Source organism: Haliotis rufescens, unplaced genomic scaffold, assembly GCF_023055435.1.
Source record: "Haliotis rufescens isolate VD_foot unplaced genomic scaffold, xgHalRufe1.0.p SCAF_10, whole genome shotgun sequence".
Lineage (NCBI taxonomy): Eukaryota > Metazoa > Mollusca > Gastropoda > Lepetellida > Haliotidae > Haliotis > Haliotis rufescens.
The window spans coordinates 9,713,665-9,731,966 of NW_025963780.1; the positions used below are offsets into that span (position 1 = coordinate 9,713,665).

The 18,302-nt window shown below is 44.4% G+C and overlaps 1 protein-coding gene across 1 annotated transcript in view; it reads left to right on the forward strand.

Annotated features, from left to right (window-relative positions):
* Nucleotides 1-407: 407 nt before the first annotated feature.
* LOC124116208 (DNA mismatch repair protein Mlh1-like) overlaps nucleotides 408-18,302 on the forward strand; it is a 229,840-nt gene continuing 211,945 nt past the window's right edge. Inside the window, exons 1-8 of the mRNA XM_046477466.2 lie at nucleotides 408-527; nucleotides 1,160-1,298; nucleotides 1,986-2,076; nucleotides 2,560-2,732; nucleotides 4,803-4,875; nucleotides 7,702-7,793; nucleotides 10,405-10,447; nucleotides 13,770-13,858. Of these exons, the coding sequence (XP_046333422.2) occupies nucleotides 1,177-1,298; nucleotides 1,986-2,076; nucleotides 2,560-2,732; nucleotides 4,803-4,875; nucleotides 7,702-7,793; nucleotides 10,405-10,447; nucleotides 13,770-13,858 (683 nt within the window). The 5' untranslated portion in view covers nucleotides 408-527; nucleotides 1,160-1,176. The remainder of the gene's footprint in view (nucleotides 528-1,159; nucleotides 1,299-1,985; nucleotides 2,077-2,559; nucleotides 2,733-4,802; nucleotides 4,876-7,701; nucleotides 7,794-10,404; nucleotides 10,448-13,769; nucleotides 13,859-18,302) is intronic.

Sequence of the window (18,302 nt, forward strand, 5' to 3'; positions counted from 1 at the left end):
CGATTATGAAATTGTTATCATCAGTGCCGTTAATGAAAGATATATTTATGAATATGAACAGATGGCGGAAAAACAAGAGTGTTGAATATTTTTACACCTATACAGCCACCACTATTCAAAGTAAGAAAAGAATGCGGTTATGAATGTCTAAGGGAACTTGTCAAATTTTGGAAGTATCAAAAACCACTTGTGCCTTGATGTGCAATACACGTATTTGATATTCCAAGACATCTGTGTGTGCGCATATAACCATAAAATGCTAAAAGTTATGCACGAGGGCTGTGAAGTATATGTGGCAATAGTAGCCTATGACAGACATTGGTTTGACGAAAGCGCTTCTGGTTTTTGATATCCCCCTTTGCCGCAATGTTAAAGGGAGGTAATTCCCATGAAGCGGAAGTCGAAAAAGAAAACAATATGGCGGGAATAAGATGCCTGGTTAAAGTTTACTTGTGATAAATATGTCACTGTGGTGATCGTTAATAACAAGCGTGTGTTGTATATTACAAGGAATTTAGGACAAATAGGTAACTCATTCATGGACACAAATTATATTTGGACATGACATTGTCAAATAATGTGTAGTTGCTTGTTTCTTTCTCGTCAAGACGGTACATGGGGTATATGGGGTGTCTATCAGCACGAATGAAGTTTTACGCACGGATACAACAAACCGGTGTTGATTTGTACAGGCAGAGAATTTGATACTGGAAGAATAACTACAGTTATTATACGAGAATACAAGTTTGTTATACTAACAACAAACAGACAGTCAGCTCTCAAATTCTTACATCACTGAACTTGATTGAAGTAATTACTGCGTTCCTAAACAGGACCTAGTCGTGACTTATTTTCCATTTTTAGTTGAGTGAGTTGGGCTTAACACCTCTTTGAACAGCATTGCAGTTACATCACAGCGTCACATCCTCTTCTAAGAAACCACAGGACAGGACAAATGAGGCTGACATCCTAAGTTACTGTCTGACATTTATTGGGTCAATAGTATGCTAGCTATGATTACATCACTTCAGACTTTTCTTCCACCTAAAATACCTGAAATGTTTTTCAAACTATGTTAACCCATCTCAACCACACAGACAATGTTTATAGACTATAGAGTTGCATTGTTCATGGTATCCATATGTTATCTCATTTACAGTTACAACCAATTTGAATATGAGTGGCAAAGCTTCAGCCCCGTCCATCCAGAAGTTGGATGAAGTTGTTGTGAACAGAATAGCAGCAGGAGAGGTGATTCAGAGGCCGGCGAACGCCTTGAAGGAAATGATCGAGAACTGGTACATTCATAGGGTTCATAGGGTTGTAATGCTATAAGGGTGTGTACTTACATGTATATGTGTGAAGGATTATCATAAAATAATAAACTATGTTTGAGCATATACCATGTATTCAGCGCAGTACTTGTTTTAAAGGGATCATCTGTGTTCCCATAGTTTAGCTCAACAACCCATTCAAGACATTTGACACTTACCTTACCTAACACTGAAGAATATACAAACAATATGTGTTTGCGCTTGTCATAGTAGAATGCATGTTTGGTTCTAAAGTCAATTGAGTATGGTTAAATCCATAGGTAACCTAGCTCTACACTGAAAACAGTATGTTTATATATGCTAAGTAAATATTACCTCATGATGTCATATCAGTCTAGAGTGACATCATGTCTGTCTCACAGCTGTTGGAGTATGCATTGAAAGGTTGGCTCATCCATGTGCTACTGATAATTGCAGATATCATTATGTATGAACAATGTTGATTTAAATAACTGGTATGTGTTTTAAGATTTGGGGTGTTGTCATTGTTCTTGGGAGTTTGACGTATGTCTATTTGATTTCAGTACCTGCAAGACTAAAACATATTTATTTTTGGTGAAAACTGGTATGCAAGTTGTAACTAAATGAAAACCTGATAAAAGAAGAGAATTTGATTTTTTGTTTTTGTCCAGATCCTCCTTTTTATCCTAGTATTGATGCCAAGTCGAGCAACATCCAGGTGACAGTCAAACAGGGGGGTCTGAAGCTGCTGCAGATACAGGACAATGGGACAGGCATCCGCGTAGGTCCACACTGCCAGCAGAAGTATATTATCATCTGTTTATGAAAAGTGTTTATAACATAGGCCACTTTGTGTTTCAAATCTGTTTTAACAATTTAGTTTAAAATTTCATTTACCCGGTAATATTTTTTACAAATTATTTCGGTGAAATCATGTTAGAGTAAACTGCTTGGCAGATCGCACCAACTCGCTATTTTCGGTTTATCTTATGAGACAATTACACGCAATTGTAATCAGTCTTTGTTGCTGGTCTGTCTCCGTCTAACACATTCACAAACACCTTGTCATTTAGTTTGGGTCTGTCTCTTCTGAGACAGTAATTGAGAACACATGCTAAATGGTCATACTTTGATTTGAAAGAAATTTTAAATAAAATGGGCTGATGTGTCATGCCTTATGGATATGTTTATTGAGCGATTTCTACAATCCTATTTTAGATCTTTCTTGTTAATTATTGTCATCAAAATTCATTTTGTCCCTTAGAAAGAAGATATGGAGATTGTTTGTGAACGCTTCACAACCAGCAAGTTGCAGAAGTTTGAGGATCTCCAGTCCATATCAACGTATGGTTTCCGTGGAGAAGCTCTGGCTAGCATCAGTCACGTGGCACATGTCACCATAACAACCAGAACTGCAGATTCTAAATGTGCCTACAGGTATATATAAGTTTAATTTCAACCAGCTAATCTTTTCGTTTTTTTATTTAGGGTAGTCTTTTATGATAAACAAAATGAGGAAAGATAACTGGAGTTTTACTTTACCACTAATCAGGTGAGTGAAAATTAGTGACATTAGTCTAGTGGACCAACCTGTGCGTTGATCTGTAGCAGTGTTCCATTTGGTTCAATTCTTCATTGGTTGATGTAGTTATGTACTCTTCGTTGGTGACTGACTACTTCAGACACTACCTCTGCAGCTGAAGCAAAGATTAATCATTATTACCTGATGCTGGTCCACGGTCACATTTAAGAGCTGAACAACATCTGCCACACCACCACATTTTTTTCAACTCTATTTTTAACACAATGTTAGTCTGTAGCCTAAATGTTGAGGAAAAAAGTATGTAAAATTGTATTCCCTTGCCTTGAAATCTGTCATGGTCTTTAGGGGAAGGGGAAGTCAAAGGGAGATAATTGTATGAGTTATCTGCACTTTGACTGTGTGAGAAAAGCTTGGGGGACTTCAAATGCACGGCCGGTAATGTAATGGTCATTATTTTGCTGATTTTTCAGGTACTAGGCATGTTGACTTGAACACATAGCAAGGTTCACATGTTACCAACTTGTAGAATTTCAAGTTTGAAAGTTATGAGAAAAATGCATTAAAAGTGCATGTCCTCACATCTTACTTGACATGTTCCTTGTATGTTACAGGACAATGAAAACCATGCAGGACAACTCCCAAACATAGTGCTGACAACTGTAGTGTTAGGATGTCCGTGAGGTGAAAGTGCTGTGTGTGTGTTACAGGACATTGGAAACTATGCAGGACAACTCCCAAACATTGTGCTGACAACTGTAGTGTTAGAATGTCCATGTGGTGATAGTGCTGTGTGTATGTTACAGGACAATGAAAACTATGCAGGACAACTCCCAAACATTGTGCTGACAACTGTAGTGTTAGGATGTCCATGTGGTGATAGTGCTGACAACTGTAGTGTCAGGAAGTCCATGTGGTGATAGTGCTGACAACTGTAGTGTCAGGAAGTCCATGTGGTGATAGTGCTGACAACTGTAGTGTCAGGAAGTCCATGTGGTGATAGTGCTGACAACTGTAGTGTCAGGAAGTCCATGTGGTGATAGTGCTGACAACTAGTGTCAGGAAGTCCATGTGGTGATAGTGCTGACAACTGTAGTGTCAGGAAGTCCATGTGGTGATAGTGCTGACAACTGTAGTGTCAGGAAGTCCATGTGGTGATAGTGCTGACAACTAGTGTTAGGATGTCCATGTGGTGATAGTGCTGACAACTGTAGTGTCAGGAAGTCCATGTGGTGATAGTGCTGACAACTGTAGTGTCAGGAAGTCCATGTGGTGATGAGAGCTGACAACTAGTGTCAGGATGTCCATGTGGTGATAGTGCTGACAACTAGTGTCAGGAAGTCCATGTGGTGATAGTGCTGACAACTGTAGTGTCAGGAAGTCCATGTGGTGATAGTGCTGACAACTGTAGTGTCAGGAAGTCCATGTGGTGATAGTGCTGACAACTGTAGTGTCAGGAAGTCCATGTGGTGATAGTGCTGACAACTGTAGTGTCAGGAAGTCCATGTGGTGATAGTGCTGACAACTAGTGTCAGGAAGTCCATGTGGTGATAGTGCTGACAACTGTAGTGTCAGGAAGTCCATGTGGTGATAGTGCTGACAACTGTAGTGTCAGGATGTCCATGTGGTGATAGTGCTGACAACTGTAGTGTCAGGAAGTCCATGTGGTGATAGTGCTGACAACTGTAGTGTCAGGAAGTCCATGTGGTGATAGTGCTGACAACTGTAGTGTCAGGAAGTCCATGTGGTGATAGTGCTGACAACTGTAGTGTCAGGAAGTCCATGTGGTGATAGTGCTGACAACTAGTGTCAGGAAGTCCATGTGGTGATAGTGCTGACAACTAGTGTTAGGAAGTCCATGTGGTGATAGTGCTGACAACTGTAGTGTCAGGAAGTCCATGTGGTGATAGTGCTGACAACTAGTGTCAGGAAGTCCATGTGGTGATAGTGCTGTGTGTGTGTTACAGGGGCTGTTTCCTGGATGGCAAGTTGAAGGAAGCCGTGAAACCCTGCGCTGGCAACCAGGGCACGCAGATCACGGTGAGACCACATCTCTAGGGACACATGACATTGCATTTTAGAAAACATAAACTGACATGGAATTTTTTTATGAATCTTAATCGTTCATGTGGTCTTTGTGATCGTATATATTTTTTTCACTTATCCTGCATTACTCATTACTGCTTACCTTATGACAGAAACGAAGTTGTGCGAGGGATAGGCTGAAGATAAAGTTGTCCCAATCAAGTCTGAAGCCCGACCCTTACACAGCTTGCCACATGACCAAATGGAAGTGATGATGTTTCAGATCTTCATATTCCTGCTTATCACCAGACATGTTGTGTATACGTTTGGTCGCCAACATTTGTCTTTAAACCTAAATCTCTTTTGCGACAGGTAGAATATATGTTTATATAGTTTAATGCTTGTATTTGTGTAAATATATATATTAATTGTATGTGAAGGGACTTATCTTTTTCTTCATGTGTTTGTTCTAATCCACCTTCTTGAATTTGATAACGTGTCTCGTTTTTTCTCGAGGCAGTCGTTTCTTTTTCATTTGCTGGCTTGGTAGTTGATTGTAATATAATTACCTTCAGCCGCTAGTTGGCTTAGAAAGTGGCTCACGCTCGTTATTTTGTAAACAAAATTATGTTTTTTCCGAGTTAACTTTGACACATTTCTCGGTGTTTGCAAGTCATTTTCAAATACAACGTGAAGCTGTTCATGTGTAATTTATCCTTGCACATTGTATTATTTGCCGTGGTAAAAAGTTTGCTAAAGATCCTCACCAACGGTGTCTGGATTGTACTCAAGTTTGTACACCAGATTTGAATGTAACTTTTGCTCCCCTCTCTCCCGGCAAGCTTTAATAAGTGCAGGCAGGTATGATGTAAGCATATCGCTCAGCAGTCACAACAGCACACAAGAAGGATGTCTGACTCACAGGATTCTTCCCTCCAAACAGTCCCCGATCATCACGAATCAGCCCTCTGCTTTGTGTTGGGCTCTACCCAGCGTTCTGGGAACAATCAACTTTTTTTTTTGCCACCTCTGCGTTGTAAGTTTGACACCTGTCTCTACCCTTCAGTCGCTGCTGTCAAGGCGGGACTGAAAATGGCCCTGAGCTCTGCCTCTGCCTAGTCCTCTACCCTTCAGGCGCTGCTGTCCGCTCCTTTGACAGCTCAAAGAGCAGACGCAGGAGCAGCATTCTTTTCGTGGCAGAGGGCGAGACATAGGCAGAGTTCAGAGCTGTTATCAGTCCCGCCGTGGCAAATCCTAGGGCAAGGATAAGAGGGGAAAGCAATGAACCCTGGGACAATCACGATACTGCACCATCTGCCACCTGCCCTTCGACATATCCGCACACTCCATCAGTGGCAAGTGTTGTTGGGGCTGCTCACATCAGCACAGGATTTGACAAGCAGAGGCCGTCTGCACCTATGCCCAATATAGCAGTTCCTGGTGCCATACATCGGCCGTCAGGATCCCTGTGCTGCCATCTCTCTACCATCTCACCTCAGGATGCTTCTCAGTTGGTGGATGGTAGAGCCGAACGTTTTAGGAGGTGTCTCCCTAAACAGAACTAACTCCAAGGATACAGCTGTTTGTTGACGCCTCCCAACATGGTTGGGGTGCACATCTACAGGACCAGACAGTTTCAGGGCCGTGGTCTGGCGCTGAGCAAACATGGCACATCAACAACCCCGAGTGGGAGGCGCTCATTCTGGCAATATCACGTTGACAAGAGCTTCTCCAGAACACTCAACTCATCATCTCCACAGACAACAGCATGGTGGTTTGGTGCCTGTGCAACCAGGGTGAGACACACTCTCACTCCCTGCTTCAACAGACGTTTCAGTCAAGGTGTATTTATAGTCCAGGACATCCTGGCACATGACAAGTGGCACATGTGACAAGTGGCACATGGGACAGATGGCACATGGAACAGCACATGTGACAAGAGGCACATGTCACAGCACATGGGTCAGCACATGTGACAGGTGGCACACGTGACAGTACATGTGACAGGTGGCACATGGGACAGCACATGTGACAGGTGGCACATGGGGCAGCACATGTGACAGGTGGCACATGGGGCAGCACATGTGACAGGTGGCACACGTGACAGTACATGTGACAGGTGGCACATGGGACAGCACATGTGACAGGTGGCACATGGGATAGCACATGTGACTGGTGGCACATGGGACAGCAAATGTGACAGGTGGCACATAGGACAGCACATGTGACAGGTGGCACATAGGACAGCACATGTGACAGGTGGCACTTGTGACCGATGGCACATGTGACAGGTGGCACATGGGACAGCACACGTGACAAGTGGCACATGGGATAGCACATGTGACTGGTGGCACATGGGACAGCAAATGTGACAGGTGGCACATAGGACAGCACATGTGACAGGTGGCACATAGGACAGCACATGTGACAGGTGGCACTTGTGACCGATGGCACATGTGACAGGTGGCACATGGGACAGCACACGTGACAAGTGGCACATGGGATAGCACATGTGACTGGTGGCACATGGGACAGCACATGTGACTGGTGGCACATGGGACAGCACATGAACACATTCAAATTAGAAGTGACCTTTATTAGCATTTTAAGGAATTGATTTAAGAAAATGTCTACTCATTTGTTTGAAAATACCCAATAGATTGGACTGATGGGAGTAACATATATTGAATATCCAAAGAGAATCCCAGTGTGAATTGGTAACATATGAGTGAACACTCAATGGCCCAAACACTTATCTGGATCCCTGATCAAACATATATCTTATGTGCATGTGTCCATCATCACAACTAACCCTGAGATGTGGCAGTGTTCTCTGTGAAGGTGGAGGACTTGTTCTACAACATCGCAACACGACGGAAGGCGCTGCGTAGCCCAGCAGAGGAACATGCCAAGATTGTGGAGGTAGTGAGCAGGTGGGTGAAGATAGGCTGGAGGTTGTGAGCAGGTGGGTGAAGATAGGCTGGAGGTTGTGAGTGAAGATAGGCTGGAGGTTGTGAGCAGGTGGATGAAGATAGGCTGGGGTTGTGAGTGAAGATAGGCTGGAGGTTGTGGATGAAGATAGGCTGGAGGTTGTGAGTGAAGATAGGCTGGAGGTTGTGAGTGAAGATAGGCTGGAGGTTGTGGGTGAAGATAGGCTGGAGGTTGTGAGCAGGTGGGTTAAGATAGGCTGGAGGTTTTGAGCAGATGGGTGAAGATAGGCTGGAGGTTTTGAGCAGATGGGTGAAGATAGGCTGGAGGTTGTGGGTGAAGATAGGCTGGAGGTTGTGAGCAGGTGGGTTAAGATAGGCTGGAGGTTGTGAGCAGGTGGATGAAGATAAGCTGGAGGTTTTGAGCAGGTGGATGAAGATAGGCTGGAGGTTGTGGGCAGGTGGGTGAAGATAGGCTGGAGGTTGTGGGCAGTTGGGTGAAGATAGGCTGGGGGTTTTGAGCAGGTGGGTTAAGATAGGCTGGAGGTTGTGGATGAAGATAGGCTGGAGGTTGTGGGCAGGTGGGTGAAGATAGGCTGGAGGTTTTGAGCAGGTGGATGAAGATAGGCTGGAGGTTGTGGGCAGGTGGGTGAAGATAGGCTGGAGGTTGTGGGCAGGTGGGTGAAGATAGGCTGGGGGTTTTGAGCAGGTGGGTTAAGATAGGCTGGAGGTTGTGGATGAAGATAGGCTGGAGGTTGTGAGCAGGTGGATGAAGATAGGCTGGGAGTTGTGAGTGAAGATAGGCTGGAGGTTGTGGATGAAGATAGGCTGGAGGTTGTGAGTGAAGATAGGCTGGAGGTTGTGAGTGAAGATAGGCTGGAGGTTGTAGGCAGGTGGGTTAAGATAGGCAAGAGGTTGTGAGTGAAGATAGGCTGGAGGTTGTGGGCAGGTGGGTGAAGATAGGCTGGAGGTTGTGGGTGAAGATAGGCTGGAGGTTGTGGGCAGGTGGGTGAAGATAGGCTGGAGGTTGTGAGCAGTTGAGTAAAGATTGGCTGGAGGTTGTGAGTAAAGATTGGCTGGAGGTTGTGAGTAAATATTGGCTGGAGGTTGTGAGTAAAGATTGGCTGGAGGTTGTGAGTAAAGATAGGCTGGAGGTTGTGAGTGGAGATAGGCTGGAGGTTGTGAGTGGAGATAGGCTGGAGGTTGTGGGTGAAGATAGGCTGGAGGTTGTGAGTGAAGATAGGCTGGCGGTTGTGAGTGGAGATAGGCTGGAGGTTGTGAGTGGAGATAGGCTGGAGGTTGTGAGTGGAGATAGGCTGGAGGTTGTGAGTGAAGATAGGCTGGCGGTTGTGAGTGAAGATAGGCTGGAGGTTGTGAGTGAAGATAGGCTGGAGGTTGTGGATGAAGATAGGCTGGAGGTTGTGAGCAGGTGGGTTAAGATAGGCTGGAGGTTGTGAGTAAAGATTGGCTGGAGGTTGTGAGTAAAGATTGGCTGGAGGTTGTGAGTAAAGATAGGCTGGAGGTTGTGGGTGAAGATAGGCTGGAGGTTGTGAGCAGGTGGGTTAAGATTGGCTCGAGGTTGTGAGTACAGATTGGCTGGAGGTTGTTAGTAAAGATTGGCTGGAGGTTGTGGGTGAAGATAGGCTGGAGGTTGTGAGCAGGTGGGTTAAGATTGGCTCGAGGTTGTGAGTACAGATTGGCTGGAGGTTGTGAGTAAAGATTGGCTGGAGGTTGTGAGTAAAGATAGGCTGGAGGTTGTGGGTGAAGATAGGCTGGAGGTTGTGAGCAGGTGGGTTAAGATTGGCTCGAGGTTGTGAGTACAGATTGGCTGGAGGTTGTTAGTAAAGATTGGCTGGAGGTTGTGAGTAAAGATAGGCTGGAGGTTGTGAGTGGAGATAGGCTGGAGATTGTGAGTGGAGATAGGCTGGAGGTTGTGGGTGAAGATAGGCTGGAGGTTGTGAGTGAAGATAGGCTGGAGGTTGTGAGTAAGATAGGCTGGAGGTTGTGAGTGAAGATAGGCTTGAGGTTGTGGATGAAGATAGGCAAGAGGTTGTGAGCAGGTGGGTGAAGATAGGCTGGAGGTTTTGAGCAGGTGGATGAAGATAGGCTGGAGGTTGTGGGCAGGTGGGTGAAGATAGGCTGGAGGTTGTGGGCAGGTGGGTGAAGATAGGCTGGGGGTTTTGAGCAGGTGGGTTAAGATAGACTGGAGGTTGTGGATGAAGATAGGCTGGAGGTTGTGGGCAGGTGGGTGAAGATAGGCTGGAGGTTGTGAGCAGGTGGGTGAAGATAGGCTGGAGGTTGTGGATGAAGATAGGCTGGATGTTGGGGGCAGGTGGGTGAAGATAGGCTGGAGGTTGTGGGCAGGTGGGTGAAGATAGGCTGGAGGTTGTGGGCAGGTGGGTGAAGATAGGCTGGAGGTTGTGGGCAGGTGGGTGAAGATAGGCTGGAGGTTGTGGGCAGGTGGGTGAAGATAGTGGAGCCATGATGAAAGGATTAGTTATCACCTTACCTAATTTTACCCTTACATGATGGACATGCTCTGTGATCTGCCTGGTATCTTCATATCTTCAGTTTATAAGAATGTTCTCAAACTCACTGCTGTCTTCCTCCATTGCAGGTATGCAGTCCACAACAGCAAGATAGGCTTCACTTTGAAAAAGGCAAGTTATTAGAAAAGTGATTTGTGAAATTAATTATCTTTGGTTTTTCGATAGTTTCCATCTCCGACATTTTTTAACCCCACTGCCAGCATTGAATGGTGTATGCAACAGTGGCAAGACTGGATCCACAAGGAGTTGCTTCCCCTGATCTCAACGTTAGAAATTGGCAGTAGTTCTGTAGTCCTTGCCAAATTGCCCAATAGTTAAGGTATCACAAGGACAAGTAGAAAATTGCCCTTTTTAATGATTTTGCTGCATGTTATCATTATAAAGACTAGTTGACTAAAACTGGGGCTGAATGTAACTGGTCTACCCCGGTATATTGCAATATGGCCATCAGTAATACAAGAATCTCTATACAACCCTTGCATGTTGATACAGTCACAGAAGAATTAATATATAATTATATAAGTTATATGTACTTGTAGCATTTGAATGGACTGGGTTCCTATCTAAACCATGTAAACAGCACACACTTCACACTGCTAATATTAACTTTCCACATTGATGATGTACTAGGTTGTCTTGTTTGTCGCATCTCGGGATTGTTGAATGAAGAAGCACCATGTGAACCATCAATAGAAATCCGGTTCGTTAACTGTCGTGCAGATTTCGGTCGATTGCAGGATTTGCAAAGCATGTGCACCGCCAACTCGTCAGCAGATATTTTCCAAATCTTTTCATGTTTTTAATCAAGGTGCTCACATGATTTAATATATTTGTATTTTGCGATGAAAGACACGTTTTATCACAATATATATCTTGATTATTGATCAGATTGTCCTGACCGGGCGCCACCATTTTGTGTGAAGCAAACGCAAGTGATACGAGAGGTGGAATCTGATTGGTCCATAGGCGAGGTTTAGATGGGACATAACTGGTAATAGCCACTGGTGCCCAGTAATTCCAGCCTAGTTCGGCAAGGGTGGAAACTGGACTTTTAAAGTCAGTTAACTCTCTTGCCTCGGGAAGATGCATGTGAACAGAACAACTTTATATAATTTTGGCCCCAATACACATTGCAATACAGTTTATGTGCCAGTGCTCCAGCCCCACCTGTTAGCAGGGAGGTGAAACAATCAGTATCGCAAGTCACTTGTAAAATGATCATGTGGTGCACAGGTGGGGAGATGAACCTTCAGCTGTGACCCGGTTGTTACTGCTGCCAGCCTACCCTCAATATTGATGGTGCAGATCAATCATTCCTTCTTCTCCCTGTCACACAGGTACTATTTGTAGAGGACCTTGGTAAAGGCGGTTAACACGAAAGCAGCCTTACATTGCCCTGCTCAAAGAATTAAATATTGTGCCACCTGGGAAGATATTTCCTTTTCACTGGCAAGAAAACAGCTGACCTGCATATAATGCTCAGTGCCTGAGAACCAGGTGTTTTCAATATTTTGTCATGTTGTGGCTCATAATAGTGCAGAGATGCGCTACAAAACGATTGCCTTGTGGAACGGGGCCTTGCACCTCAAAGTTTACAATCACGTCACAATACCCGATGATGTAATTTGTGGAATTTTGTTGCAAGATCCATCAGCGAAACAATGCAATGTGATGTCAGCCTAGCAACAAGGTTGCTGGGGTCTTCGAGTGTGCATAAGCTCCTCTCAGTGATCTATCAACTCCACACGCAATGTCTTTGAATAAGCCAAGGGATGTTGAGAGCTTTCAATATTTGTTCGTGGAACGCGTTCCAAGAGTACATAAGCACACGTTTTGGTATTACACAATGTGTAATACAGCTGTATGTTTATTAAACGGGTGATCTCTTCACGGGAAGTAATAAAAGCCAGAAACCTATGATTGCGGGTTTGAACCCTGGTTCACCATGAATCTGTTTCTAGCTTTGTCAGTACCATGCCCATGCTCATGGGTTTCACCAAACCTGCGTCACTTCCTGCTTTCCTCCAGATCAAGCTGACACACTTGTATACAAAGAGGTGTTCAACCAAACTCACATACTCACTCATCATAGTGCAGACCCCTTATTGTCAAGAGTAGCCTCCCTTTACTTGTTTAAGTTGTTATTCAACAACATTAGGAATGTTTTACTGCTGATTCAGCTACTCTTGGTAATTGTAGGATTGGTTTTCTTAATCTCTGCCTATCTTCCTGACATGGAAACTATATGGACTGATGGAGTATGTCGCTGACCCAGTCACAAGGCTCTCAAGCTTTCACTGTGCCTGCCCTTAGTAGTACTTACAGGTCAGACAAGTTCCTGACCTGCTGACTTGTCAGTTCCGACACTCACAGAAAGAAACTCCCTTGTATGCTGTGTACCATTCAGCAATATTACTTGACACTGTCACCTGTATTGTGACAATATTACTTGACACTGTCACCTGTATTGAGACAATATTACTTGACACTGTCACCTGTATTGAGACAATATTACTTGACACTGTCACCTGTATTGAGACATTATTACTTGACACTGTCACCTGTATTGAGACAATATTACTTGACACTGTCACCTGTATTGTGACAATATTACTTCACAATGTCATCTGTATTGAGACAATATTACTTGACACTGTCACCTCTATTGTGACAATATTACTTGACACTGCCATCTGTATTGAGACAATATTACTTAACACTATCATCTGTATTTACACAATTTCTGTGATAATATTATTCAGTCATTCAACAAGAACAAAATCACTTCATGCCATATTCTTATTAAACTAGATGCCGATAAGATACAACTCCGCGTGAATAGGGGTGATGAGATTGGTTCAATCTAGGGAGGTGTGATGACAGTTATGCTATACATCAATAACATCCTGCTGGAACGGTGAAAGGATCCTTTGAACAGTGTTTTCCCGTGCTGACTTTAGTGAACATGAACACTTTAACCAGAGGGTAGAAGTCAGGTAGGACTCCAGGATGCAGCAGCAGGATGACAATGAACAAGTTTCATCCCTGTATGTAGGAATGGACAGAAAATAAAGGGATGACAAAATGTGTCTGGTAAGATGCATCAAACAAGAGTATCATTTCCTTCTGATTTGTCCCACCATAAATAGTGAACATTACATCTTTGTGAAGTTTGACATTAAAGTCTACAGGCAGACTCTGTGTGCTACTCAAAATAACTGTGTTACCTCATCATGCAGTGTGAAACAGCATGTAAAGTAATATGTGTCTGGGTGCATGCGTGCATGTGTCTCTAATATGTCACTTCTTACGCATGATATCATGCACTTTCCAATTTAGTTTCGACCAGCAATACTCTTCCTTGGTGACTGTGTTAATGTAACTGATTCTCTGTAGGTACAATATAACTATTGGCATGCTTCTATGTTTTCAGCATGGCGAGAGTATGGCTGATGTACGCACTCCCGTCAACTCTAATCATGTTGACAATATCCGGACAATCTTTGGAGCCTCAGTTGCCAGGTATGATTGTAAATGTAACTAATTTCTCATACAATAATACTGATGATTTGTTGTGATATTGAACAGGTATTCAGATGATTTGATTTTACTAGAACATGTCATAATGTATGGTGTATGTAGTCAACACTCTCTCCATGGCCTGGTGCCTGTGTCCTTTAGTCTACACTCCTGGTGCCTGTGTCCTGTAGTCTACACTCTCTCCATGGCCTGGTGCCTGTGTCCTTTAGTCTACACTCTCTCCATGGTCTAGTGCCTGTGTCCTTTAGTCTGCTCTCTCTCCATGGCCTGGTGCCTGTGTCCTTTAGTCTACACTCTCTCCATGGCCTAGTGCCTGTGTCCTTTAGTCTGCTCTCTCTCCATGGCCTGGTGCCTGTGTCCTTTAGTCTACGCTCTCTCCATGGCCTGGTGCTTGTGTCCTGTAGTCTACACTCTCTCCATGGCCTGGTGCCTGTGCCCTTTAGTCTGCTCTCTCTCCATGGCCTGGTGCCTGTGTCCTGTAGTCTACACTCTCTCCATGGCCTGGTGCCTGTGCCCTTTAGTCTGCACTTTCTCCATGGCCTGGTGCCTGTGTCCTGTAGTCTACACTCTCCATGGCCTGGTGCCTGTGCCCTTTAGTCTGCTCTCTCTCCATGGCCTGGTGCCTGTGTCCTGTAGTCTACACTCTCTCCATGGCCTGGTGCCTGTGTCCTGTAGTCTGCTCTCTCTCCATGGCCTGGTGCCTGTGCCCTTTAGTCTGCTCTCTCTCCATGGCCTGGTGCCTGTGTCCTGTAGTCTACACTCTCTCCATGGCCTGGTGCCTGTGCCCTTTAGTCTGCTCTCTCTCCATGGCCTGGTGCCTGTGTCCTGTAGTCTACACTCTCTCCATGGCCTGGTGCCTGTGTCCTTTAGTCTACACTCTCTCCATGGCCTGGTGCCTGTGCCCTTTAGTCTGCTCTCTCTCCATGGCCTGGTGCCTGTGTCCTGTGGTCTACACTCTCTCCATGGCCTGGTGCCTGTGCCCTTTAGTCTGCTCTCTCTCCATGGCCTGGTGCCTGTGTCCTGTAGTCTGCTCTCTCTCCATGGCCTGGTGCCTGTGTCCTGTAGTCTACACTCTCTCCATGGCCTGGTGCCTGTGTCCTGTAGTCTACACTCCTGGTGCCTGTGTCCTGTAGTCTACACTTTCTCCATGGCCTGGTGCCTGTGTCCTTTAGTCTACACTCTCTCCATGGCCTGGTGCCTGTGCCCTTTAGTTTGCTCTCTCTCCATGGCCTGGTGCCTGTGCCCTTTAGTCTGCTCTCTCTCCATGGCCTGGTGCCTGTGTCCTGTAGTCTACACTCTCTCCATGGCCTGGTGCCTGTGCCTTTTAGTATGCTCTCTCTCCATGGCCTGGTGCCTGTGTCCTTTAGTCTACACTCTCTACATGGCCTGGTGCCTGTGCCCTTAAGTCTGCTCTCTCTCCATGGCCTGGTGCCTGTGTCCTTTAGTCTACACTCTCTCCATGGCCTGGTGCCTGTGTCCTTTAGTCTACACTCTCTCCATGACCTGGTGCCTGTGCCCTTAAGTCTGCTCTCTCTCCATGGCCTGGTGCCTGTGCCCTTTAGTCTGCTCTCTCTCCATGGCCTGGTGCCTGTGTCCTTTAGTCTACACTCTCTCCATGGCCTGGTGCCTGTGTCCTGTAGTCTACACTCTCTCCATGGCCTGGTGCCTGTGCCTTTTAGTATGCTCTCTCTCCATGGCCTGGTGCCTGTGTCCTTTAGTCTACACTCTCTCCATGGCCTGGTGCCTGTGTCCTTTAGTCTGCTCTCTCTCCATGGCCTGGTGCCTGTGTCCTTTAGTCTACACTCTCTCCATAGCCTGGTGCCTGTGTCCTGTAGTCTACACTCCCTCTCCATGGCCTGGTGCCTGTGTCCTTTAGTCTACACTCTCTCCATGGCCTGTGTCTCTTTCCATGGCCTAACTATTGTATAACATGAGGAGGCTGGATTTTATTGATTAAATTTAACTCATTAGATTGAGCTGGATTATCACATTTCTGCGGGTAGGCAAAGGATATTGTACAGCTCTACAAAGTCGATTACATAGCCTGATTGACAGACACTGGCCTACTTATGCTGTGGTAATTTGAAGCCAAAGGAGCCCTCTTTCATCGTAGATACTTCATGTCCTTCATGTTCCATTATGTAGAAGTGTTACAACCCTACTGACTGGGAGGTTTGAGCAGGCAAACCATTGTGTATGTGGGCGCGGGAATATGGGCCATCTGTGCCTCACACTGACACTATAGGAACCCACTGTTTCGTGCAGTCAAACTGCCGAAGGCCAGCTAGATGTGACAATCATCTCTTCCCACTCAGCAAATTCAACAAATTACAATTAGCATGAAATGGTTAACTTTTCAGTGAGTAAATATCCTAAAATATGAAACAGTATTTCCATTTGCATATTTAGCCTTTTGTTTACAATAGTTATTCAGTTGCAGTGAGGCCCCCTGTGTACAGCACGCATTCCGGCCATGTGTATGGAGATATTGTCACGCTCACTGTCACAGTTGTTGTGGCATGTCTCTATAGTTATGTGAAGTAATCTGTGAGTCAAACTCTCATTGGGCCAGATGTCTCTGATTGTATATGATATGAAAATTGGCTTGTGGCAGAGGTGAAATGCAAAGTGATCACTGCACCGAAGTGTGAGGAATACAGATACAGTGATTTGATATGTGTAATGGTGATAATGGTTTATGATGTTCAACAGGGAATATCTTGAGACTAGGCCAATATAGTCAGCCAAGGTGACAACATTTTACGACCAATACTTTCCACTCATGTCAGAGCCAAAAAAAACATGTTCAGCAATTCACTTTCATATTTCTGTCACAAGTATTCGTTGTATATGATTCCATCAGTGTACTATTGCCTGTGAGTATAGTCAAACCATAAAATCAAAATGGATTTATTTGATGACAACAGTGTGTCTGACACACCAGTGTAGATGACACACCATTGTAGCTGAATCAACAATGTAGCTGACACACAATTGTAGCTGACACAACATTGTAGCTGACACAACAATGTAGCTGACACAACTATGTAGCTGACACAACATTGTAGCTGACACAACAATGTAGCTGACACAACATTGTAGCTGACACAACAATGTAGCTGACACAACATTGTAGCTGACACACAATTGTAGCTAACACAACATTGTAGCTGACACAACAATGTAGCTGACAACAATGTGGTTGACACAACAATGTGGTTGACACAACAATGTAGCTGACACATAGCTAACTCAACAATGTAGCTGACACAACAATGTAGCTGTTACAGCAATGTAGCTAACAACAAAGTTGCTGACACAACAATGTAGCTGACAACAATGTTGCTGACACAGCAATAGAGCTGGCACAACAATGTAGTTGACACAGCAGTGTGGCTGACAACAGTGTAGCTGATGCAACAATGTGGCTGACACAACATTGTAGCTGACACAATATTGTAGCTGACACAACAATATGTCTGACACAACAATGTAGCCGACATAACAATGTAGCTGACACATAGCTGTCTCAACAATGTAGCTGACACAACAATGTGTCTGACATGACAATGTAGTTGACAACAATGTAGCTGACACAACATTGTGGCTGACACGACAATGTAGCTGACAACATTGTAGCTGACACAACAATGTAGCTGACATAACAATGGCGACACACTGACGTAGCATGCATAGTGAACTGTTTCCATGCCTTAGGGATCTGATGAGTGCTTTGATGCTAGTGACATCTAGCTGCTGGCAGAAACAAAGTTCAGTCAATGAGTGGTAAACCCTGTGAAGTTGTAATGACTGTCAACTACGGTCAGGTTACAGGCTTCTCTATCATCCTGGATGTGGATTAGTTATGAATCATTTTGAAGCTGTTCAGCAGGATGCAGATTGGGTATAAGGTTTCAGGACAGACTCTCTGGTTCCAGTTCAGAAGGGAGGGAGGATCAGTCTTCAAATCTCACATTGACCCTGTATCCTTGAAAGGCTTAGATATTGATCTGTTTGATCTTTGTTGCAGATGATATTCAGTTTTTCTTCCTGTTGTGATGTGTAGGAAAATCAAATTATGAAGTTAGACACAAATAAGTAAGACAGACACACTGAATGCCTCCCTAGTGAGAAGACACCTGGTTTTCCTGATTTAACTGTGGCTTTCATATCGATGTTGTTACATCACAGCCAATCAATATTTAGATAATCTGTTAAAACAGCTGTGAAGATGAGGAACTCTTGTGATCAGACAAGCAACCATTTATGAATATTATGTTGAAAGATATATGTATAAGTCAACATTGTCACACAATGATAAATCTAGTCAAAATTACAATTACAGCTAACATTCACTGACAAATAACATTTTTAGTATATTTAAGTACGAAAAAAATTCATTCTCAGTTAAACCTAGCTCCTGTAC